This window comes from Numenius arquata, chromosome 3 (assembly GCF_964106895.1).
Source record: "Numenius arquata chromosome 3, bNumArq3.hap1.1, whole genome shotgun sequence".
NCBI classification, from domain to species: domain Eukaryota; kingdom Metazoa; phylum Chordata; class Aves; order Charadriiformes; family Scolopacidae; genus Numenius; species Numenius arquata.
This window is the reverse complement of record NC_133578.1, coordinates 44,389,735-44,414,670: the sequence shown is the minus strand read 5'-3', so window position 1 is coordinate 44,414,670 and position 24,936 is coordinate 44,389,735. Positions and strand designations below refer to the sequence as shown.

General features: G+C 40.3%; 1 protein-coding gene across 4 annotated transcripts in view; it reads right to left on the bottom strand.

Moving 5' to 3' along the window:
* The window catches only part of DIP2A (disco interacting protein 2 homolog A), a 150,781-nt gene that overhangs the window by 60,031 nt on the left and 65,814 nt on the right, over positions 1-24,936 (bottom strand). For 2 of the 4 annotated variants that reach the window (XM_074145922.1, XM_074145921.1), the window contains exons 3-8: positions 22,826-22,945; positions 18,444-18,563; positions 9,678-9,920; positions 3,594-3,722; positions 2,706-2,825; positions 613-810 (exon numbers count right to left, since the gene is read on the bottom strand). In XM_074145922.1, coding sequence (XP_074002023.1) covers positions 613-810; positions 2,706-2,825; positions 3,594-3,722; positions 9,678-9,920; positions 18,444-18,563; positions 22,826-22,945 — 930 coding nt within the window. Of the gene's footprint in view, positions 1-612; positions 811-2,705; positions 2,826-3,593; positions 3,723-9,677; positions 9,921-14,606; positions 14,612-18,443; positions 18,564-22,825; positions 22,946-24,936 lie in introns of all 4 variants that reach the window. The other 2 variants (XM_074145924.1, XM_074145923.1) reach the window with 2 other exon arrangements.

Genomic DNA, 24,936 nt, shown 5'->3' with positions numbered 1-24,936 from the left:
AAACTAAACATGATATTCTAAACAATTCTCAAAGCTCCACTGCAAAGTAAGGAAATTAATGCAGCTGCTCAGTTACATTTCCTGTAAGCATAATTAATCTTTACGACTGTGAACAAGGAATTTTAACATTCTAACATACCGTACAATGAGTGTCCTGAGGAACACAATTGTCTTCCAAAAATGCAATTACTATAATACTTTTAGTTTATTGATACAGGCAAGTTTCACTTCCCACAATAACATCCTTAATATCCTCCTGAAGTACAAGTCTTCTCTATAAGGATACTCAAGAACATGCTGAAGTTTAATATCTACTCTAGGAATCTGAACAGTGCACTATTAGTCATCTGTTTCTTCCTCCTATTTTACACCAGGCTATTTTTAGTGTTCTTTTAAGAAAAAAAAACCACTATTGTTCGAAGTTCACAAATAGCCACTTGTAAAGAATCAATACCATATACATTTTCCCTTCATTAACTTTAAAAAAATTTTAAAATAAAATGAATTCGTAATTTGTATTTGAATAGCAATCTCAAAGCATCTATCATGAGCATAGTGCCTCTTAAATAAAGCAAATTGTTCATTGCACAAAGAATGCCTAATTCTTCCTACCATATGTAAGCGTATAAATAGCTTTCCCAGTTGTATCCAATGCTGTCAGACAAGGGGCTTTCGGCTGGGTAGTTCCCCAGCGCTGCAGGGCAGCCAGCAGAGAAGGTGGCCAGTTGGTTACCACACCTAAGGGTTCACCTTTCAGTACATTCATTTGATTTCCTTCAGGCTTTGGTTGATTTGGGTCAGGCTGTTGCACTAAAACCAGAGCACAGTAAAATGTCAAATGTCAATTCTTACAAAATGTTCAAGGTACACTTAATCAACTATTCTATGAACTGTTATCACTTTCCTCTTCCTCACAGCTATCATTACCTTCTCCTCTGCCTTATGATGATGCTATGCTAATCATCTGTTGTCTTCACAAAAAAAAATAATTACCAACACTTTGGAGTTCTGCTCCCACATTATTCAAAGGACCCGGCCACTGGAACAGAATTCTTTTTCTCTACTTTGGAAACATTTATTTCCTGCTATTTGTTCTGCACATGTATTAATATGAAAGTCTACAGCAAATCAAGAAGTGTTATCAGAGAGAATGGCTTCAGTGACAGCTGGACATTTATTTTTGCTGCACCAAATTCTCAACAGGTGATGAAGAATGACACTATGCATCTGTAAAAATATATATTTAAAAAAAAACAATCAGATTAAATACTCTTGGTATAGATTACCTACAACTAAAACTGTACTGCTCGCAGAATATTTTGTTTGATTTCCAGATCATTTCTCTCAACTGTGGAACATTGCAGGCCTTATATGCCATTTTCTCTCTGAGTAGCATGCTGTTAAAATCCTGCTCCAAGCTGCTCAAAAAGGTGAAATATCTTGATCTTAGTTAGCAAAACAAAGTCATAGTTGTCTTTAGCTAACACTCAATCTATGCAATAACTGAAATTAAAAGTTCAAAGCGATGTTCTCCACTCTCCACAATGACATACATGCACCTCAACGAAAGTCTGCTTGAAAAATCTTCAGTGAAAGACTAGAACTGCAATCACATTATATCTTAAAGTATCAAACAAATAGCACAGAGAATCTAGTAGAAGCTCATCAAAAATGTCACAGAGAATAAAATTTTCACTCATTCTTTAAGACTAAGAGAACAAAACAAAAACCATTCTCCAAAATTAGCTGATGCAGCTGGTTTTAAAGGCAGCTACATATTTCTAAGCAACTTCTACATTCGTTAAGGATGCTTTTATTTCCACCTAGACACATGCATAGAGAAGAAAATAGTGTTCTTTAGCCGAGCAGTATCTGCAAAGAATGTAAAAACACTATCCTTTTATGTAGTGTGCAGTCATGACATATTACACAGTGCATTTAATTCCTCTGAACCTCTAAAATAATGAAAGTTTCTGGATTTCAAGACGAGGATATCAACATGCATGCAAACAATATTATCACAATAAATTCCAGCTACAAAGGAGCTTTTCAGAGCAGGATGCGGGGGTGCTTGTAGACAAGCAGCTTGAATGTGAGTGGCCAGAGAGGCCATGGAATCTCCATGTTTGGAGAATAGGACTGGACATGGCCCTGAGCAGCCCTATCTAGTTCGACTTGCTTTGAACAGGAGGTTGGTCAGAATCTTCCAGAGGTCCACTGCACCATAAGTTACACTTAGGCTATTCCCTGGCTTACTCCAAAGAGTACCCTCTACAAATTCGCTGATTACCACAATGTAGAGTTTAGAATCTGAGGTAAAAAGTGATGGTGGGACCATCATCAAACATGACAATTTCTGGATGCACCAATGAAGTTTTTCACAAAGATGTCAATAGAATTTCTCCAGGTATCTGTAAACCACTGCCTTTAGTATTCATTAGCTCATCACACTGGTCCAAATTGGGCTGAATCAGAAAAGTTTCCGAAGTGAGGGAGGAGGGCAGAGAACAAGTACAGAGCAGAAGAGTTGAATTGAAGATTGTATTGCACTTGTGATAGCATATGACCTTTTTCTCTCCAATGAAACAACTCCACTATGATTTGTTTTCTATTGGGAAGAGAAAAAGAAAACTCTTGCTAAGACGTGTCAGTTCTTTTGTGAACCACTTGCAGAGAGTGAAAAAAGTATTTGAAAGAAAATTAACCTTCTAGCAGTTCTTCAAAATCATCAACAAAAAACTCTTTCAAAGGTGGGCGCTTTGGTCGTTTCAAGGTATTCAGAAGCTGCTGGATTTTAGAGGACACTCTGCTATTCACTGGCACACCTGCCAAACAAAAAAATTATTACTTACCATATATTAATATACATACACTAAAACACATGCTGCCACATTGCTGACATTGCTCTAAGCTCAGTGCAGCTTTCAGGCGGAAGAGTTATTCAAGATGAGCAACTTGTTTGGAAAAGACTCGAGCTTTAATTAGTTTAACAGTTTCAACCATGGATTTATTTGTTTTAAAATAATGCTGTTCCCTAGCTACTTGGCATATACCTTCTCACACTTTAATTTAGCTTTTCAGACTGCTGACTCCATGAGATTTCAATACAAACCTGAAGAATGTTCTTTTCTTCAAGAGTATTTACTACATCTTAACATTTATTCAGTTTTGAAAGTCTGAGAATGCTTGGGAAAAATAAGTGAATCTTTCAATACTTTGCAGGGCTAGCAAAAAATAATCACAACACAAACCCATGTCAAGTACTGATTTTCATTTGTATATGTGATATACTTATTTTAAATTAAATATAAATGTGCTTATTTGTATTTATCGAAAATTAAACCTCTGAGGCAATGTAAAATTAAAATGTGTGACTAAAGGGTTTACGCTGCCTTTTACTATAGAAATACACAGAAATGGGGACATGGCTCCCACCAGCAGAACATGGGAAATGCAGTACAGTCTCCTCTCCTATATAAAGCTTTGGAAGGGGCAGGCACATAGCACTCAACAGGTATTAAGTTCTCTTACGCATTTGCTTATTCAGAAAAAGGGACACAGATTGAAAGGTAGGAGGTTTATAATACAATCACCATCTGCAGTTTCCAAAATGCTGCTGTTGTAGCCTCTGGGAACTCCTCGTACTGATGCTACCTGTGGATGTTCATGATGTAAATGTTCCACCAGGCCAGTGGTTACATCTGGAGGTGCAGAGTGGTTCTCTGTAGAAATGGAAGACAGACATGGAAGCTCATCAGTCATCCTAAGAAGCAATATATCCAAAGCTGCTTCTTACAGCATTCTTGCTATTTTCTCATGTGTTTTCAATGAAACTCTGATTTCTCTAATCAAACTGTAGCCAAAATCTTCTAGATAACAGGGGGAATCCTGAAAAGAACCGCCGTGTCTCTCCAGGATGAAGAGGAGCTATTCCAACTTTCAAAGGGATTCAAACAAATTCTGACAAATAAAGAGAGCGATGAGTCAGTCCATCACTTCAAGGTGAAAGCAAGAAGATTCATTATGAGTAAACAGCACAAGTCTACAAAGAAAGGCTGTCTCACAACTCTCAGAAGAAATACAGGCACCCAAAGTCTCACCACAAAACCAGAATGACTGTCTAAGTCCCATAGAAAGAGAAAGGGACAAAAGCATAGAATATTTGCCCCAGGATAACATGAAGCACTTATCTACATTCTGCAAGCTGTAAGAGGAAGACTTTTGCTGAGAAACACAGATTAAGATTTAAGGTGGCAAAGATAAGTGCACTTAGGTCTGAACACATCTTGAGGATGGACACAGAGATGGACACAAGAGACTTCCTCAGGGGAAAGTAACTGTTGACTTAACTGTCACCTACAGTTTGTAAGACCAGTCATGGTTTTCCTTTAACAGCTTTTCTTACCACCTGTTTTTAACAGTCTCACAACAATACTGCAGGTAAAAGCTTCTTGTTTATGCTGTACAGACACAGTATACTCTTCATTGGAGCATCGACAAATTAAAACAACTGGAATGCCTGTAACACTCAAAAAAATCTGTGGTGTAGACGTCAACATTATACACACATACTGTTCACAACAGAAAAATTTAGCACAGGGTTTTCTGAGGCATGAGGTGGTCATTTGTGGCTGGACACAATATGCTGCTTCATTTTAATGGTGTGTGCTACAAGCAATAAATACTTATTTTTTTATAATGTATATTCACACAGGGAAAGCAAGGCATTTCTCAAATCCTCATACACTCACAGGGGCTTGAGAACCATCTTGTAACAACCTTGAGTCAAATGCCTGCTTTGCTTGGAACTGCACCATGTTTCTGTGCTGCTGAACAATGATTAGGGAATATTGACATTCCAAAATTGTGACCTAGATTATGGAATGGTTTTGAATGAAATCGCAGGTTAGGAAATGGCAGTATCTGGGTGAAGTGTTCAAACAAGACAAAACAAGAATTGGAGGCCTGAAATATTCAGAATCCTAATGAGTAAAAATAAGAGTGCAACAGGAAGGAGCTTAAGAACACACTGCTGCACTGTGCTGGAGGAACTGCTTGGGGTCACACAGCTCTGCAGTGATACCCCTTGAATCAGAGAATCATAGAATGGTTAGAGTTGGAAGGGACCATCAAGTTCCAGAAGGTGATAGCTATGTGTAAAAATTAATCCGTATAACTTTACAGGGGCATATGCACTTTACAGGGCATATAGAATAGAATACATGGGCATATACCCATGTATTCAGACTAAACTGAAATGCTTTCACTGTGTTCTGTGTATTTTTTGAGTTGCTTTTTGTTGTTTTTATCCTTTGCTTTACCAAAATCCCAAAACACAGACTTCATGCAGCACACAAACCAGTCACAGAAAAGGACACAGAGTCAAATGTACCTGGTTCCCATACTGCAGTATTAGCCCATAAGTCCATACTTCTCAATGTACAGACCCTGCAGTGACTATCAATGTCTAAAGCTTCCACTCCTTGAAAGCACCAGCAAGGACTACAATTAGGTATGTATCTGCAGTGTGGCTTCATCAGTGGAATGGCCCAAAATGGCACTCCTACAGACGAAGTTGTCAACAGTACACATTAAGGTGACTCAAAATGTACACTGGAAGCGATGCATACACATAGGTACAAACATAACCATGAAGACAGAGGACAAGAGAGACTGACACACACTATGAGACTTGGTGCACATATGGGTGAGAAGACATGCATGAAGTACAGAGATTGAAACGCCGAATGGATGCAGGTTTTACCATGCATATTCCTGTTGGGACAAAGCAATCTTCCATCCACATGCATGAGGCAGATATTTGAAATACAAAAACTCTGCAATTAGATGCTCAGAAAATAACATAAGGACGAAGCTCTTTGGGAACATTTTTGGAAGAGCTGTGCGCTTGGGAACAGCTCAAAGAAATCACACAAAAATGAGAAGGTTCAGAAAAGAAACAAAAAACCCATTAACAATTATTCCTAACTGAAAACAAGCACAAAAAATAGCTATGTATGGAGGACATTTAAGAGAAGTTTATTAAATTGCATTGGAACAATTAAAAAAAAAAAAAAAGAAAAAGAAAAAAGGTGCACCAACCCAGCCAGAACACAAAATAGGATCCACAAGCCACTACTTCATTCTTACATTTCCTCTTCAATAAACTCTTTGAAACTGTTTCACTTCACTCTTACAGCTCCTGTAAAACTGCTTACAGAGTTTCAACAGTTCAAAACACCTACACTAATTCCCCTTAAGAAAAGGAATTGTACTTTTAAGTCTTTCAGTAAGTAGTGGGTCAAACACCATGATAATCCATTTTTCCAGTTACTCTAACAAGAACTAAGTTGGGAAATACTCCACAGCTGAGATGGTAACCTTGTAAAAAACCTAGACATTCTGCTAGCCTTATTCATTTTAAAGAAACTATTACACTAAAAGAAAAAAAAAACCCCAAAACAACATGTAGATGTTGTTCTTGCTTTTATAGGTGAAAGACAAACAGCTTAAAAATAATGCATATTCCTATCTGACTTTATTAAATACTCTAACCTTGTACTTCCAAAGCTGCAGTCAATTGTTTGGGAATTTAGTATGATCTCATCATTAAAAATGCAAGCTGGAGAAGATGAGCTGCAAGGGAACAATCTGCTAAATTTAAATTCTCCAACATTTCAAAATTGTGAATAGTTATTCAGGACGTAGTCAACATATTTTAGTAAGGCATACTATTTAAAATATGCACGATGCCTTTTATATTGCTGATGTCAGCACATTTACATTAACTGAGAAAATAAACTCTTCTTTATGCTCTAGGACAAATCAAAGGGACAAATACTTTCTGAAAGTATACTAGTATTTATCAATAATCAGAAATTTTGCAATGTAAGAACTAAGTTTTCATATTCTTTTCAGCAAGGAAGTCTATAAACAGGCATGAAAAACGTCACAACTGAATTGTTATTGGACGTTCATCAATGTTACCAAGCTAGAAATGAAAATTGATGGAATATGGCAAGCACTTCAGAAATGAGGAATATTATTCTTATGCAAAAAGATATTTAATTTTTTGTCAAAGGCACTGGAAATTTTACCTTTCTAAATACTTCTAGTAGATCACCTCTTAACAATCTCTGAGCTTCCTTCCTGATAGATACTCCAATCGCATATTGATTTCCCATTGATGAAATTTCACACCACTCCACTGCATGCAGTCCAACATTTAGCTGCTTAAATGCTAGACTTCAAAATGTTAATAAGGCCTTGATTTTGCTTACAATTTTGATGATTAAATAGTCCCAATGGATAGGTTGTGAAATTTTATATGTATTTATGTGGTCTGAAATACTAGACATAATAGGATGCTGTTACATTTTGTGTATCTTGCAAGTTTTTACAGCTATATGAAGAATTTAAGCAATCACACATGCAATTACGGCTAACATTCCAAGTTTATTTGCTAATTTTAAGGAGTTAAACATGATTCCTATAAATTCATGTGAAATCCAGAATGCCCTCACACATTCCATCTTTCTTATGTCCACTAAGTAAAAAAAAAATTGCAAACTTCTCATTATAAATAAGCTTGGAAATGGGAAGATGAAAATTTAGACTTCTTTAAAGGCAATAAGATGTTTTGTACAAACAGGAAAAATTTCACTAGCAATAAAGCCACACAAGTTAACTGAAAAGGCAAATATTTCTATGTTTGTGGATGAAGTACTGATGAAGTGCAGAAAAATGAACAAAGCCAAATGCTGCCCACTGCTTTGTAAGACACAAACCAAAACCCAACGTTTCAGCATGCAGGAGCCTTCTAAGGCAACAGCACTAAGCAGGCTTGGGGAAAACAGTTTTGCCTTGTAAAAGCTTAGATACCAGAATTCTTCTCCATACTACCTTCCACAAAAAAGAGATCGCTATGCAAAGCAGAGGAGGGAGCAAAGGCAAGTAGGAAAGACACAGATAACCCTTCCCAGACTCTCTGAACATCTAAAGAGCCTTCCAGAACACAAAGCAAGCTATTACGTCTAACACAAAGCTAATATGTCTTTCCATCTCAGCTTCGCTTGCAGAAAACTGCCTGCACTGTGACAACTGGGATGTCATTCATGGCATGATGAGTCAATCCCTGTTTCTGTCAGCACGTAAGCCACATAGAAGATCCAGTGGATCCTCTTTCAGAGTGTCTCTAGCTTGTTCATACTCCTTTCTCTGTTTCATAATGTGCTTTAGGAATCTGAAGAAGTAAAACCCCTGGTGACAAACCACAAGCATTGCTGCATTTTGAAGCCCATTATAAACTAAGGTGGATGTCCCATACTTAGTATAAGGCAAACTGAACTCAAGAAGGTAAACCAGCAAAGAGCGGAGAATTAACCCTCTCATGAATATCTGCCTCACACTTAAGTGAACTGTTTGTATCATCTAAACAGAGAAGTCTAAAGAATACATGACTGGGCTTTCAACAAAATTTGAAAGTAACACCCAGACCAGCTAAATAAACATGTATTTGCAAAATATATTAGTGCCTCAAAGTATTGTGTTAATTGCCATTTCTAAGTATACAGAAACCTTAAATCCAAAGCATTTCAATGTGTTTTCCTCAACTGACCCCATCTGTTCTCTCTAATGAAATAGAAAAAACTGTCTGTATAGTGTATGTCGGTATAGAGTCACAGATAAAAAAAAAGTCAGGTAAGTAAAGCACTAAAACTGCCAAAACCTGAAATGTCCAGGAACAATATACATGATGCCCTACAGCATATTACCAGAAGCCCAAGAACTTCATGTTGTAGCCCATAGGTGAAATACAAACATAATTCCTCATTTTTCTAAATTACTTTGGGGAAAAAAATATTTGAAATAAAAAGTTATTGTTTCTCCTCTAGGCCCTTTAACTTCGTTTAACATTAGTGTAGACCTGTTGCGCACACATAAATCCACTATCAATCTTCATTGCAGTGTACAAAAACATTGCAAAATTTATTTCCATGGTGGAAGAGACTGCCTTTCTCCCTACCTACCAAATCTTCCAAAAGCACAAGACTAGTGCTCTACATTATAGGACAAAAAAAAGTAACCTGAAGTTCTGGACCTTCAGCGTTACAGAGACTGAGACAAAACTCACATTTACATTTGGATTACCAGTACTACTATATTTTCACTCTAGTTGCACAATAAAAGACTATTCATGACTTAAATTTTAATTAAAGGAAAATAAATCATATTTGAGCTTGAATTCTAGCTTTGTCAGTATGTCTGATTTTATAACTTTCCAAAAGATTCTGGATGATTTTCTAGTCTTTTGGGTGTTTACCAATTGAGTCACCTTTGAAATCCCTAACCTGATATTACCTAGGGTAAATAACATGCAGATGGGAAAGCATGCACCAAAAATATGATCCCTTTGAAATTCTGCTTTTGAATCCAGTAAAATTGAACCTTAGTTTCTTGATAAATCAAGCATTTTACCAAGAAGAATGCATATTCAGATCTCATGAACAACTAGTTTGGTTGAAATTAAATACATATCTATCATACATACCTGGTCTGTGCATTGTACATTTTAAGGGTATTTACAGATATCTTCCGGTGAAGATTTTTGTGTTTAGCCCTGCTTTGGAATTTTTAATTTGATTTTATTCCAACCACACAGGGAGTTCTTTACTGACCTAGCTGGATGTGTGCCATGAGATCTGCAAGCACAGTGGCAGCAGCGGTGGCAGTAGTATTGGAAGCAGCAGCAGGTTTCCCTCCTGGATGAGATGAGGTGGAGGATGCAGAGGATGAGGTGGAGGAGCCCTGAATAACCCGGTTAAGCCAGGGCTCTACGTTGGAATGGCTCTGGAACGGAGTAGAGGTGATCCGCCCTTGCTGACGTAACGAGCCCTCATCTTCTGATGCTGACGATGTGTCTGTGATCAAAATAACGATGACAGGCATGTAATGTGGAAATGACCCAACAGACGGGAACATGAAGTTTTTCCATGTTCTTCACATAGTGTTCTCATGTGTTACACATGAGATGCATGTATTAAGCAAATGGTATATTCAAATGCACAAATTCAGCTCATTGCTGTTTTTCAGGTTAATGCAACAACTTCTACACATTATAGCTAGAACACACTTGAAGCAAAGTTTTATTTACCTCCTGTATTTGGAATGACGTAAGACTCAAAAAAGGCTTCTACCTAAGGGACCTACGAGTACCTTCACTAACCATTCTCAGTGAGCATACCATACCCATTCCACTGAAAGAATATTTCTGATCTGAATAGGTAAATTGGATCTCATCCCACCTGAATAAATTCCATCACATTTTTTGTTGGGTATATTCTTCACCTGAATAAATTCCATTACATTTTCTGTTGGGTATTTTCTTCTTATTTTGAGGGGTAAAATTCTTCACTTTTCCATTCTTTTGACAATTTTTTGAGAGCTAATTACTAAAAAAAGCTGTAAAAACAGGCTATAAGTTCAATGAAAGTAATTTCATTAATTTAAGAATGATGTTAAGGAATTTAAAAGTATGTATTTTAACCACAAAAACTGGTATCAATGAGCACTACATAGAAATGCTTAGTAAAGCATCTTTTCATTCTAGATGTATATTTGTTGCTGTTAGAAGTCTGATAAATGGCTCCTATTTTAATTAACATTCAGTTATTTCAACTTTCCAGAAGTTCCCCTTTGGCACGCAATCTTTCCACATTTATTACCCACTCAATAACAAATAAAAAAGTCTTTCCAAATAACACAAACATATATCCCTGTTGATTTTGAGTGAAAACCAGAAACTTTTGTTACAAGAAAAAAATCTTGCCCTCATAAAAAGACTGCTACATTTTAAGAATTTGATCCTTTATATGCCCCTCCCTGCTTTCCGCCAGGAAATTAAAGGCAAGCTCCTAAAACAATACAGTGCCCACATTACTGATAAAGTTCACATCAAGTCAGTTTGTGAAGAGCGGTTTTGAGTCATACATAATAATGGCCAGACCAGTTAAGAAGTCAGCAGGAGACAAAAAACAGCTTGTGATAGGCTGTCCATTACCATAGTCCAGAGTCCCTTCCAGACATGGAAACTCTGGGTGACAGTGGGGTGGGTTACATCAGAAATTCTGCAACCTTAATTTTGGCTTTTTTTTTTTTTTTAAAAAAAATCATAGAAATCATAGAATGGTTTGCGTTAGAAGGGACCTTAAAGATCACTGAGTTTTAACCCCCCTGCCACGGGCACGGAAACCTTCCACTAGACCAGGTTGCTCAAAGCCCCATCCAGCCTGGCCTTGAACCCCTCCAGGGCTGGGGCATCCACAGCTTCCCCAGGCAAACTGTTCCAGTGTCTCACCAGCCTCACAGTAAAGAATTAATTTCTTCCTGGTATCTAGTCTAAATCTCCCCTCTTTCAGTTGGAAGCCATTACCCCTTGTCCTGTCACTGCACTTCCTGGTAAAGAGTCCCTCCCCATCTCTCCTGTAGGCCCCCTTCAGGTACTGGAAGGCTGCTATAAAGTCTCCCCAGAGCCTTCTCTTCTCCAGGCTGAACAACCCTAACTCTCTCAGCCTGTCCTCATAGCAGAGGTGTTCCAGCCCTCTGATCACCTTCGTGGCCCTTCGCTGGACCCCTTCCAACAGGTCCATGTCCTTTCTGTGCTGAGCACTCCAAAGCTGGATGCAGTACTCCAGGTGGGGTCTCACCAGAGTGGAGTAGAATCATAGAATCATCTAGGTTGGAAGGGACCTTCAAGATCATCTAGTCCAACCATCAACCTAACTTTGACAAAAAAAACCATCACTAAACCATGTCCCCCAGCACCATGTCAACCTGTCTTTTGAACACCTCCAGGGATGGTGCCTCAACCACTTCCCTGGGCAGCCCATTCCAATGCTTGATAACCCTTTCAGTGTAAAAATTCTTCCTATATCCAACCTGAACCTCCCCTGGAACAACTTGAGGCCATTTCCTCTAGTCCTGTTGCCTGTGACTTGGGAGAAGAGACCGACCCCCGCCTCTCTACACCCTCCTTTCAGGTGATTGTAGAAAGCGAGAAGATCTTCCCTCAGCCTCCTTTTCTCTAGGCTGAACAACGCCAGCTCCCTTAGCCTCTCTTCATAAGACTTGTGCTCCAAAATCACCTCCCTCGACCTGCTGGCCACAGTTCTTTTGATGCAGCCCAGGAGGTGGTTGGCTTTCTGGGCTGCCAGCGCACATTGCCAGCTCATGTGAGCTTCTTGTCCACCAACACCCCCAAGTTCTTCTCCTCAGGGCTGGTTGCCGCGTCCCAGGTGCAGGACCTTGCACTTGGCCTGGTTGAACTTCATGAGGTTCACATGGGCCCACCTCTCGAGCTTGTCCAGGCCCCTCAGGGCGGCATCCCTTCCCTCCAGAGCATCAACCGCGCCACACAGCTTGGTGTCATTGGCAAACTTGCTGCGGGTGCACTCTATCCCACTGTCCATGTCTCTGACAAAGATGTTAGACAGCACTGTCCCAGTACTGACCCCTGAGGAACACCAGTCGTCACTGGTCTCCACTTTGACATTGGGCTGTTGCCCGCAACCCTTTGAGTGCGGCCATCTAGCCAGTTCCTCATCCACCGAGTGGTCCACCCATCAAATCCATGTCTCTCCAATTTAAAGACCACTATGTCGTGTGGGACAGTGTCAAACGCTTTGCATAAGTCCAGGTAGATGATGTCTGCTGCTCTCCCCTTATCTACCAATGCTGTAGCACTATCGTAGAAGGCCACCAAATTTTTCAGCATGACTTGCCCTTTGTGAAGCCATGTTGGCTATCACCAGTCACGTCCTTATTTTCCATGTGCCTTAGCAGAGATTCCAGGAGGATCTCCTCCATGATCTTGGCGGACACAGAGGTGAGACCGATCGGCCTGCAGTTTCCCAGGTCTTCCTTTTCTTCCTTTTTGAAAGTGGGGGTTACGTTTCCCCTTTTCCAGTCAGCGGGAACTTCATTGGACTGCCATGACTTTTCAAATGTAACGGAAAGCGGCTTGGCAACTTCATCCGCCAGCTCCCTCAGGACCCGAGGATGGATTTCATCAGGTCCCATAGACTTATGTACCTTCAGGTTCCTCAGAAGGTCTTGAACCGGGTCTTCTCCTACAGTGGATGGTTCCTCGTTCTCATCGCCCCTGTTTTTGCCTGGTCCTTCAACTTGGGAAGTGTGAGGAGAGAGGTTGGCGGTGAAGACCGAGGCAAAAAAGTTCTTGCAAACCTCAGCCTTCTCCTCGTCTCTCATTACCAGTTTGCCATTCTTGCTCGTCAGGGGAGGCATGCTCTCTTTAACCTTCCTTTTCTGGTTGACATACCTGTAGAAGCCCTTCTTGTTATTCTCAGCATCCCTCGCCAGGTCCGGGTCCAGCCGCGCCTTGACCTTCCTGACCTCGTCCCTACATAACCGGGCAGCATCCCGATACTTTTCCCAGGATACCTGGTCCTGCCTGAACTGCCTGTGCAGTTCCTTCTTGCCTTTTAGTTTGACCAGCAGGTAGCAACTCAGCCATGCTGGTCTCTTCCCTTTCTTGCTTGATTTCTTGCACCTGGGGATTGAGATCTCTTGTGCTCTATGGAAAGCATCCTTAAAGATCTGCCAGCTCTGTTCTGCCCCCTCGTCCCCGAGGACCGTTTCCCAGGGGGTCCTTTTTGACTAACTCTTTGAAGAGCTGGAGGTTTGCTTTCCTAAAATTCAGGGTCCTGACAACACTCCTTGTCTGTCGTGGATCCCATAGGACTGTGAACTCCACCAGGGCATGATTGCTGCAGCCCCGGCTGCCTCCAGTCTTGGCATCCCTGATAAGCTCACGTGCATTGGTGACTATCAGGTCTAGTATCGCATCCCCTCGCTTAGGGCTGTCTACTTCCTGTCTTAGGAAGTTACCGTCAAGGCACTTCAGGAACCTCCTGGATTGTCAGCAGCTCCCCGTGTTACTTTTCCAGCAGATGTCCGGGTGGCTGAAATCCCCCAGCAGGACAAGAGCCTTCGAGCGTGATGCCTCCCGTAGCTGGAGTAAGAAGGCTTCATCAGTAGGCTCCCCTTGACCAGGGGGCCAGTGGTAGACACCAACCACAAGATTCCCCTTGTTGCCTCGGTCTCTAGTTCCTACCCATAAGCTTTTGACTTCCTCTTGGGTATTCTTTAGGGACATCTCTTCACGCAGTCCTCTGAGCGCATAACTGTTCAGCTATATACAATTCCATATAAATTTTATTGAAGCCATATTAAAAATATTTTCCTCATATTTGGCAACAAATTTCAGTTACCAGTTGTTTCATTTTCTGCCTTTCAAGAATATATGTGGTTCCAAGAGCTTCAGAGTAACTGTTCTTAAGCAGTCTAAAAAACACAGAAATTAGAATCATTTCATAAAAAGTCCGTTTTAACTTAATGGCATTTTCAAAGTTGGATCTCCCTAACAGATCTCTTGACCATCCCTAGTCAAATATGGCGATTTTGAATGAAAATACACAAACAATTGATCTTTCAGAAGATACAGCTGTGGCAGATCACCATTTCTGGGTCTGTGCCTTGTATGATATTTTCGTTTATTGCCATGGTTGTAGCTTTTGGCTGCTGACTACATCTGCTCCTGGATAGGATCCAAATCTGCCCCTTAACCTTCCCTTTCTTTCAGGCACAAAGGAATACGGAACAAGATAGGATTATAAACAGTCAGGTTTCAACCTACCACACCACCAATTGTGACCTACTATCACTTCAGAGTAAGAAAAAAACCTACAGAAAAAATAGGTTTCTCAAAGAATACATACTCTGACAGTATCTCCTTATCCACATACAAGTTTAATGAAGTTTCTCAAAAATTTCTAAGCTTTCAGATGTCTTAACACAAGCTAAGGAGGGAAAAACCCCCACTTTAAATGCAAAATATTAACTCTGTATAAAAACGAAGGATCCACAGTAAAAACATTCTAACATCAAATATAATTACAACAGAAAAGTAGCAAGGCAACATCAGCAACTAGCTCTGTGGCAGTTGCAAGAGTTAACTTGTGGTTCTCTGTGCGCTGTGAGCAGAATGTTATGTACTTGGGCTTGCAGCTCTTCCTAGCTGGGAGCTGACCCAAGATAGCCACAGAAACCACGACCCTTTGGACCAAACTTGGATTAAGACTACAGCTCAAATTCTGATCATGTGAAATCCATATGGGAAGGATGAGAAACTTGATGGGGCAAAAACAAAAGTACATTAAAATTTTTGGAAGGCTGACTGATGAAAGCAGTTCCATTACTGCCAGTCAGGAGTTGGTTTTGAACTTAACATTGTGACTAGAGTCTGATGCTTCCTTCCTGGTGACTGATGGCAACTGTAACAAAATTTCAGTTATTAAGAAAGCCTGGTTTTAATTGCATTAACTTCTGCCAATACAGAAGTTTTGAGATTTTAAGGCAGTGGTTTAATGACTTAAGACAACAAAACTAGATGCTTCAGCGCTACTCAGGTTCTTTGCAATTTCGGATTTTTCTTTCTGAGCTAACTTTGCAAATAAAGGCAGGACCATAAAAATACAATTATTTTTGTGAATTGATACAGCTGAAGCAAGTCCTCAGAATATTTCTGAATGGCCTGATCTCCCATGATATAGAATTCATCTAGTGGTGCATTTTCTTATATAGATAGAAGTATCTCATAACAAGTCACCTAGAAACAACATGACAAATCCCAGAGACACTTAACTCTGCTTTCAGAATATATTAGTTAGGGTGCTTCTGTATCCTGCTAAGGCCCAGCGAAAATACACTTGATACTTGTCTTTTCTGCTAACCACTTGGGCAGACATGTTAGAAGATAGCACTCTCCAGCAGCACAAACACACAACACCACTCGCACAAACATGGGCAGATTCCATGGCTGCATCCAGCACCCCCCCTCTGGCTGAGCAGGATGGAGGTCGTACATGCACACACACATGTACAATGTGGATCCCTCCAGCAGCTGGGCTCAGACACTGGGTCTGCCACATAGCTGTCCCTGCATGCCAGTCTCTCCAGTTGCGGGCACCTGGACATATGAACCTGAGGCTGCAGCTCTGTTCCACTTGCTTGTATAGACTGACTGACTCAGCCACTCCATGCACACAGAAAATAGAGTCCCTCACCCAGGAGAGGTGTTAGGAATGGAGTATAAGAGGGGGAGAGGACAGACTGCAGGATCAGGTGCAGGGCATGGCCAGGCAAGTGTACCATTTATACATGACCAGCCCTTTTTAGCCTCTTACCCCGCTATTTTCGCCACGCTTGTTCCTCCTCAAATCACTCCTTTCCCCATCTGTGGTTGCTCACCTAAACACCCCATAACAAGCCTCATGCAGTCCCAAAATACTTTTGCCCTGCATCCCATAATGTGTCCCATACCCCTCTGCAGCATCTCCCCTCAGTACAGAAGGTGCTCTAAGTGTTGACTAGTCTTGATGGGTTTCATGCCTGGACAGGAGGGCTGAGGTTCTGCAGGGACACCCTTGGGAGCGGCCTAGACAAGGTGAGCCTTCTCTCGAGTCCTTAACTTGAGTTCCCACCTGCTGTTGTTCCCCATGCTCCCCTGGGTTTGTGGAGATGGGTCTGAGATAGCCTGATGGTTCTTGGACAGGCCTGGGAGTAGCTGGCGCAGGGTATTACTTGGGCTCCCCACCTGCCACTGTCTGTGTTCCTGTGAGGGTGTGCAGGCCAGCTTTTATCACATAACCTAACAGTTTACCCACAGCTTCTCAATTTTTTAGAGTCTTTCCACCACCACCCAAGACTTTGCTTCTTCAGAGCAGCACACAGAGCCCTGACCTCCAGCAGAGTGGGTGCAGCAGTAACTGCAAGGACACTGCTTCAAATCTGTCCCAAAGGTATTAAAAAGAGAATATTTTGGTTCTCTCAAAAAAATTGCAAGGAGACCCCTAGTTTTAAATTCTAAGGGAGACAGGAAAGCCTAGCTGTCCTGGCAGAGCTTCTGGATGCCAGCTATTTTTTGTACAGCAAATCTTAGGCAAACAGCAGCATGTTTTTTTTCTCGTTGTGATATACCTCACACCAAGCACATAGTGATTTGTCACACTAGGGGAATGAGAGAAAAGGACAGAGTGATGCTACATGAAATGCACCCATGATTGCTCTATCAGAGTTTATTTTGGAGAGCGAGAAGGAATATTGCTTTGAAGAGCTATAAGCAGAAACCTCAGTGCCTCTCTCCCAAAGCCTCAGTATATAGATGTTTGCTATGCATTAATTTTCTGCAGGATTTCACTTTATGCAATTCATGACAACTTTGACATACTAAACAAACACGTATGCAGAAAACAAGAGCACAATAACCACCCTGGTGCAACAGCTGCCCTCGTGGGCTTCTGAGTATAGAAGTACTACAAGAGTAAGCTAATCAAAACGCATGATACCTTAATATATCTTATAGTCAAAAACATAAGGGTGAAGAAAGACTATATATAAGATTACAGAAGCAGCTTACTATTTACTACCTAATGAAATAATCAGAGAACCCACAAAAACAATATTAAAAGTGTGTGACTGGCAAAAATGGAATTTCCTTTAACTAGGAAGACCAGAAAGAAGAAATATAGCCCAGGAAGCAAGAGAGCAGCACATCAGAACTGCTCTTTTACAGAAGGGGGATAGGAAACAGAATTGATGGAGAAGAGCACTAGAGGTCAGTGTGCTTCTACTCCCAGGTATATTAGAAAACACAAGAGCACATAATTCAAAACTTAAGAAAAACATAAGAGCTTAGGGAAATTCCTCTTCTTTGTATACAAGACATTGGCCCCAAAACACTTGAATCGCTAGCACATGTTATCTGGAGAAAGATTTTCTTAACCTATAAAGAATTCATTGTGAGACAACAGGAAGATTACTCATGTTTTTCCTTAAAAAAACAAAACAAAACAAAACACAAACCCCACCCAACGTTCTAACCTAAACAATCTGAACAATTATAGCATATGATTTTCTGAATGTTTTAAATTGCTCACAGTTGAAACTATCTGATGAGTGTTCTGTAAGCTAATGCAACAACTTAATGCTCTGGTATTTTCTTCAACTCTTAAAAAAAGAATCCTAAGCAACCCGAAATAACGTATTTATAGCTCTGATATGCTTGCCAAGATTATCTCCTTCCAAGTGAGACATTACGTAAGAGAATATACTTAATGCATAAAGGGCAAGTGCTCACTCTATTACTGCTTTCAAGTGTACCTTTAGCAGCTACAGTATCTCTAGATGAAACACTAAAAATCTTGAGGAAAGACATCAAAGAACAAATCCAACCAACACCTGATTATCAGGAAATACAGACATGAATACAGAAGTAGTTTATTGCAACATAATTACAACTTAGCATTTGCTCTTTATATTTTGCTATCACATTCACATAGATTTACATATGTTAATTCAATAGGTACCTGGAGGTGTGTATGTTTCTACCGAAGAGTGCACAAGAACAGACCGTCTTTTTGAAGGCATGGGCATTTTTCTCTCTTTGTATTTTGCAAGTGCTGCTTGTACTGCTTCTGTGTGGACATCTATATAGAAAACAAAAAAAGGTTAAGAGATTAAGTTTAATCATTATTTCTTTCTAAAAATATAGAAAGCATCAATGCCATCTTTTACAGCTCAGATTCAAAGGCTGAATCACACATGATGGCCCTTATGGCTTTAGTCCTGTATAGCCCAATTGCTTAGCTTGCAGAAAGGAGTAGGTTCTCAGCTTCAGAGGAAGCAGCACTTCTTGGAGAGCAGGAAGATCCAAAGCTAAACTACTCTAACATGGTTTTCAATTCTGAAGCTGTGAATTGAATTCCATCAATTGTTTCTCCTTCAATGGTGTTTAGTAAGACTGAATAAATATGCCTGCCTCCCACTCAAATTCAGCTCAGAAGCAATGGTTTCAAAAGTTAAGGGAAGATATAAGCAGGGTGAAGTCAACAAATTTTCCTCATGAAATCATTATGCATTTGTCTTTCATGTGGAAGCTGCCAGACAAGAATTACGGAATGAAACTGTTCAATTTGACAGAAAGATGCATCCTTTTATTAACTATCTATCTAAGGCTGCAAATACATAACAGATAGTTGTGTAGGTATGAAACTCAGACATGTGACATACATACTCTTACACAACTTACATATTTAAAAACAGCAGTAATTTCTCTGCCCCATACTTACAGGGATTAGCCTTGATGATGACTACAAGAAAAGCTCCATATTTTATAGTATCTTTTCAACAACCAAAAAACCAAAAAGCACCACTTTTGGTACTAGTCCTGAACCTGCTTTGGTCATACTCAGCACAAGGTTATTCCTAATTTATTTTAAATATGCTGATCAATTCCAGTTAACTTTGACAAAGCAAGAGTGTCGTAGTTTATGCTGAATTGGCCTATGACAGTGATAGATGCTCTCCCCCCACTTCTCGCTCCCAGGAGAAGAGATAAAGAGATTTATGAATTTAGAAGGAACTAAACTATTTCAATGAAATATTAATAAAATTAAAAGGAAATAATGAAACAGATACAATATATTCAAAACCGTATCAAGCTCCCAGGATGACATCACCAGCAGGCACTGGGGAAGTCCCAGACTGGACTCAGTGACGGATAGCAACTGAATTCTGGATCTGGAGTCAGGAACCCACGAATCAGGATCAAAGGCAGACGGACAGGGTCCTCTTTCGACATCAGCCATTGAAGAAAGAGGGCTGACACTTTGATCCCTCAGCTTTTATACGGAGCATGGGGCAGATGGGATGGAATACCCCCATTGGTCAGGTTTGGGTCATGTCTCCTGTCCCCTCCTCCCTACAGGCGGGACCCCTCTATGCTTTTCTGCTTCTGACCCCCCAACAGGGCAAATAATGAAATTAGCTGACCTTGGTTGTTAGAGCAATAAGTATAAGCAAGAGCCTCTCTGCATACCGTTCCTTGGCATGAAGTACAAACATTGGTCTTATCACTCTAAAAGCAAAGTTTTCTCCACAATATGCTGTTAATTTCAGAGAGTTAGAAGAGGCCTAGCTAAGAAGAACAAATACTGAACAGAAAGTTGGTTCTGTTTTACCTCAAACCTGGACAAAGAGGTTCATGGCATAAGTAGCCATGAAAAAGAGCATCAACACTGACATGAAGAATTTTCAGACTTGAGTCAACTAGATGATTCAACATCTATTAGAATCAGAGTAATAATACTTTCAAGGAGTAAAAACACATGAAACAAACGGCTTGCGGTTTTCTTTCTCTTATCTCTTAATTGAGATAAAGAAGAGAATTTCAAAGTGAAGAACATGTTCTAGGGAAGAATTTTTAATGAAACATGAGTTAGCGGAGCAGTGAAGGAAAACCACAGAAGAACATAGCAGTCCACATGAAGTACTACCTAGGTTTTTGGCACTGGCCAGTGACAAGTACAAGAAATAACCTAAAACTCCTATACATGTAAGGCTTCATCTTGAATAACTGCCCACTGGCAGGATTGCCTGAACACTTAGGATCATTCAGAAATACTCATATTGAGAAGTAAAAATATTGGCTAAGCTCTAGACTGATGAGACTGCGAGCAGTACTTCTGAATCACTGAAAGTTGATTTAAAGAACTTTTAAATCAACAAGGCTATACAAATATTAACTCCAGGAAAAGAGGAAGTACTGATAATTAGCACTGATAGCTAGATTAACGTTTAAAAGCCAGATCTATTCATAACAAGTATGTTAGCTGAACTTGTTAATATCCACCCACTTCTACATGTATTGCACTGTAAGACTAATGAACTCTATGGCAAACTTCCCCAAACAATACCAGTAATATGGCAGGGTTGTTTACTTGCTTCTTGTTTTGTTTGTTTGCTTTTTTAAGTATCCTCAGTGCAAATTAAAAAGGACATCTGAGGCTCTGAGACAGAAAATTGCCAACATATACAGCATATTTCTCTACACCCTCCTCGTTCTCTCAGCTAATGGTTCCCAAGTATTCCTTGTTACAGTTGTGCTATTCTGCAGATTACATTTCTGTTAGTTTTAACATGACGTACTATTTGAAATGAATTAATTTCTATCAGATTCATGACTGCTTGTAATTTATTTGGACTCTTATTTGGTCACAAAGTAACTTGGAAATCATGGCTGTAACACAACCACTAAATTTGTTTTTTCTCCAGCATATATTCAACAGTAAAATTGTATTGATGATAAATTTGAAATGCAAAAATAAATTCAAATGACCAATTTGTACATACTCTTAAACATGTCATTTAGTTAATTTTGATACTATGTAATCTTCCCTGACATTCAGAAGTTTCTTCTTTGTGTAGCTGAATACATCTTTCACAGGAATCCATATATATACGCAGAATATTTAAGAAGTCTCATTCATCCTTCAATTATTCATAAAGCACCCATAAAGGCATAGCAAGTCCATTTCTGGAGCAGGGTTTTAAATATCAGGGATGCAAATATGATGTAATAACCACTACGCCCAAGCAGTTGCAAAGCAAGGTGATGCAAGACCAACAACATATTAAGGACGTGCAGTGCACGTAATTGCTTGCACTTCTCATCTCCAAAACCAAGACATGTAATTACCCAAGAAAAACAAACAGAAAAATTTCCAGTTAAAAGTCCAAAAGCACCTACGAGAGAAAAGTCTCCAAGCACCTGTCTTTTCTTACTATTGTGACAAGGAATTTCACAGGTAAACAGTGTACTTCAACCACCTGAAAAGTAACAATGTAAACAGGATGTGATGAGAATATTGATATTTTCATAGAAGTTTCCAAAACAGGTTTGTCACAGTGGGGTCCATTTAAAATTAAGTAGAACATCCATTGTGACATTTCCCTTTTTTGTGCACTTGCCTTACAGAATCACAGAATAGTAGGGGTTGGAAGGGACCTCTAGAGATCATCTACAGTCCAACCCCCCTGCTAAAGCGGGTTCACCTAGAGCAGGTTGCACTGGATCATGGCCAGGTGGGTTTTGAATGTCTCCAGAGAAGGAGACTCTACAACCTCTCTGGGCAGCCTGTTCCAGTGCTCTGCTATCCTCAAAGTAAAGAAGTTTTTCCTTATGCTCAGACATTTCCTGTGTTCTAGGTTGTGCCCATTGCCCCTTGTCCTGTCACCAGGCACCACTGAGAAGAGACCGACCCCATCCTCTTGACACTCGCCCTTTAGATATTGATCCCCTCTCACTCTTCTCCAGGCTAAAAACACCCAGGTCTCTCAGCCTTTCCGCTAAGAGAGGTGCTCCAGTCCCTTGATCATCTTTGTAGCCTTCCGCTGGACTCTCCAGTACTTTCTTGTCTTTCTTGAACTGGGGAGCCCAGAACTGGACACAGAAATATTTGAAAGTGAGCTACAGTAAATATGATAATCCTATAACCTTCCTTTAACAAAATATCCCAAACAACCAAGCAAAAAAACCCAACCCATAACCCACACGCTGTAGTCTTCTGAATGTTTAGATAACTGTTCCACAGACTGGACACCCAAGCAAACAAGAGAAAATTATTAAGTATGGTGTAAAAATCACAGTAAGAAAAACATCAGAAGGCATGTCTACAATTTCCAGCATTTCCTCCATTCTGGATTCGAACAAAACCATTATGAATGGTTATAGAATATAGAAATATAGAAATACAAAACCATTCATGTATAGAAATACTTGAAAAATATTCATTAGCTCTTCCCTTCTTTCGAAGTACTTCCAACTTTTTCTTTAGGTATAGGTACTGCTTTACTGGTAGACTTTTCCTCTTAATTCACCTGATGTTTTAGCTACGTTTCTTTTCCCTACCAGATCGGAAGCGCTCATCCCTCGAGTTGATAGAACGGGATTTCTGCTGTTTAGATAGAGCAGCTGTAGCTTGCGAAGAGCCTGGAAGTCTGTTCTCTGCTTGCAGGGATGGATCCACACCTGAAATAGAGTTTTATTTTAGTACAAATTCAGGTTCGCAAATAAGACATCTGCTTCCCATGTCTACATTCTTCACCACCCTTGACACCTACCTACAAGTACTACTGAAGTCTTAAGTCTATATCTTTAAAAAAATCTCAACTTCCAACATTTTAAATTTTTTAAACTAAAACCTAGCTTGGTCTGGTAAGCATTTCACTCAGAAGATCAGAAACTTCTGAATAACAGAAAAACTCCTTTGCTCCTTGCAGGAGTTTACAATCATTTGTCATTAGGTGCTCTGTATGCCAGATCTATGTGGAAGGAGGAGAAGGAACCAATCCTCTCCCAGCTTACTGCTAGACATGAAGAGAAATGCCGCAGTGATGGTTACAATTACGCATCGGACTTGGAGACCCTGAACAGACAAGATGATACTGCTCCACCTTTTAAATAAAGCTTGCACTATTCTGTCAAATTTCTTTTGAGTCTAAAAACAAGACAGCTAATGTAAGTAGAATTTAGGAATGTGCATATCTGTTTAATCTATTCCCATTCAATAGTGCAATACCCATAAGACTCACATTTTACAAAAACTCCACAATTCTCTAATAATAACTTTGCAGATATTAAAGGCAGAATTACTTTGTGAGCTTCAGCTGTCCAAAAACTACTGCTCTAATCTCGCTAGGCTGGGTACTTTACATACTCACTACAGGATTACAGACCTTCCCCCATAAAAGGTAACAAAAATAAGAGGAACTGACCCGCTCTCTAGTTGTTTCCTCTGCACCTCTCTAGAACAGGGCTCTAGGCAGATAACCTAGAGCAGACGCCTACCTTTAGGCTGGCTAATGTTCAGGAAGATGAATCTCACCTATATGTTGTAGTATAGTAGAAATAAGAAATCAAAGGGGTGGAGATTAAATATTACTATTAAATATTAATATTAAATATTCCCTGACACTCCCTAACCTCCAAAATGAGGAGACTCCCTGCTGGTTTTCGATACACCTGCAAGGACTATACAAATTTGAACTAGGAACTTACACTTGCAACATTATTTTCTCATCTATTATACATCTACGCTTCAAGTACAAAACCAAGACCTGAAACCCCTGCAGATGCTGTGTGTACACATCAAGCACAGCCACAAGAAGCCAGAGGAACATAAGGAACAGAGAAGGACTCTCTTCAGTTTCTACTGTTTTAAGATCAGTGAATAATCACCTTTGGAAGTACAAGAGCCACCACATACCAAGTACAACACGTGTAAAATTAACTTGCAGATGTAGAAGGTTTTTTTGTATGAACCTATCATAAATTTATGATCTTATGTGGCTGTTTGGCTTAGTGTTGTGTTTAATAGTAGACTTCCCTTAGCCATATAAGATCCGCTGCACAACGCACCATCAACAAATTTGCCGATGACACCAAGCTGACTGGTGTGGTCGACATGCTGGAGGGAAGGGGTGCCATCCAGGCAGACCTGGACAGGTGCACCCATGTGAGTTTCATGAACTTCAACAAGGTCAAGTGCAAGGTCCTGTACATGGGTCAGGGCAATCCCAAGCACAAATACAGGTTGGGTGGAGAATGGATTGAGAGCAGTCCTGAGGAGAAGGACTTGGGGGTGTTGGTGGATGAGAAGCTCACATGAGCTGGCAATGTGCACTGGCAGCCCAGAAAGCCAACCACATCCTGGGCTGCATCAAAAGAACTGTGGCCAGCAGGTCGAGGGAGGTGATTCTGCCCTTCTACACCGCTCTGGTGAGACCCCACCTGGAGTACTGCATCCAGCTTTGGAGTGCTCAGCACAGGAAGGACATGGACCTGTTGGAAGGGGTCCAGCGAAGGGCCACGAAGGTGATCAGAGGGCTGGAACACCTCTGCTATGAGGACAGGCTGAGAGAGTTGGGGTTGTTCAGCCTGGAGAAGTGAAGGCTCCGGGGAGACCTTACAGCAGCCTTCCAGTACCTGAAGGGGGCCTACAGGAGAGATGGGGAGGGACT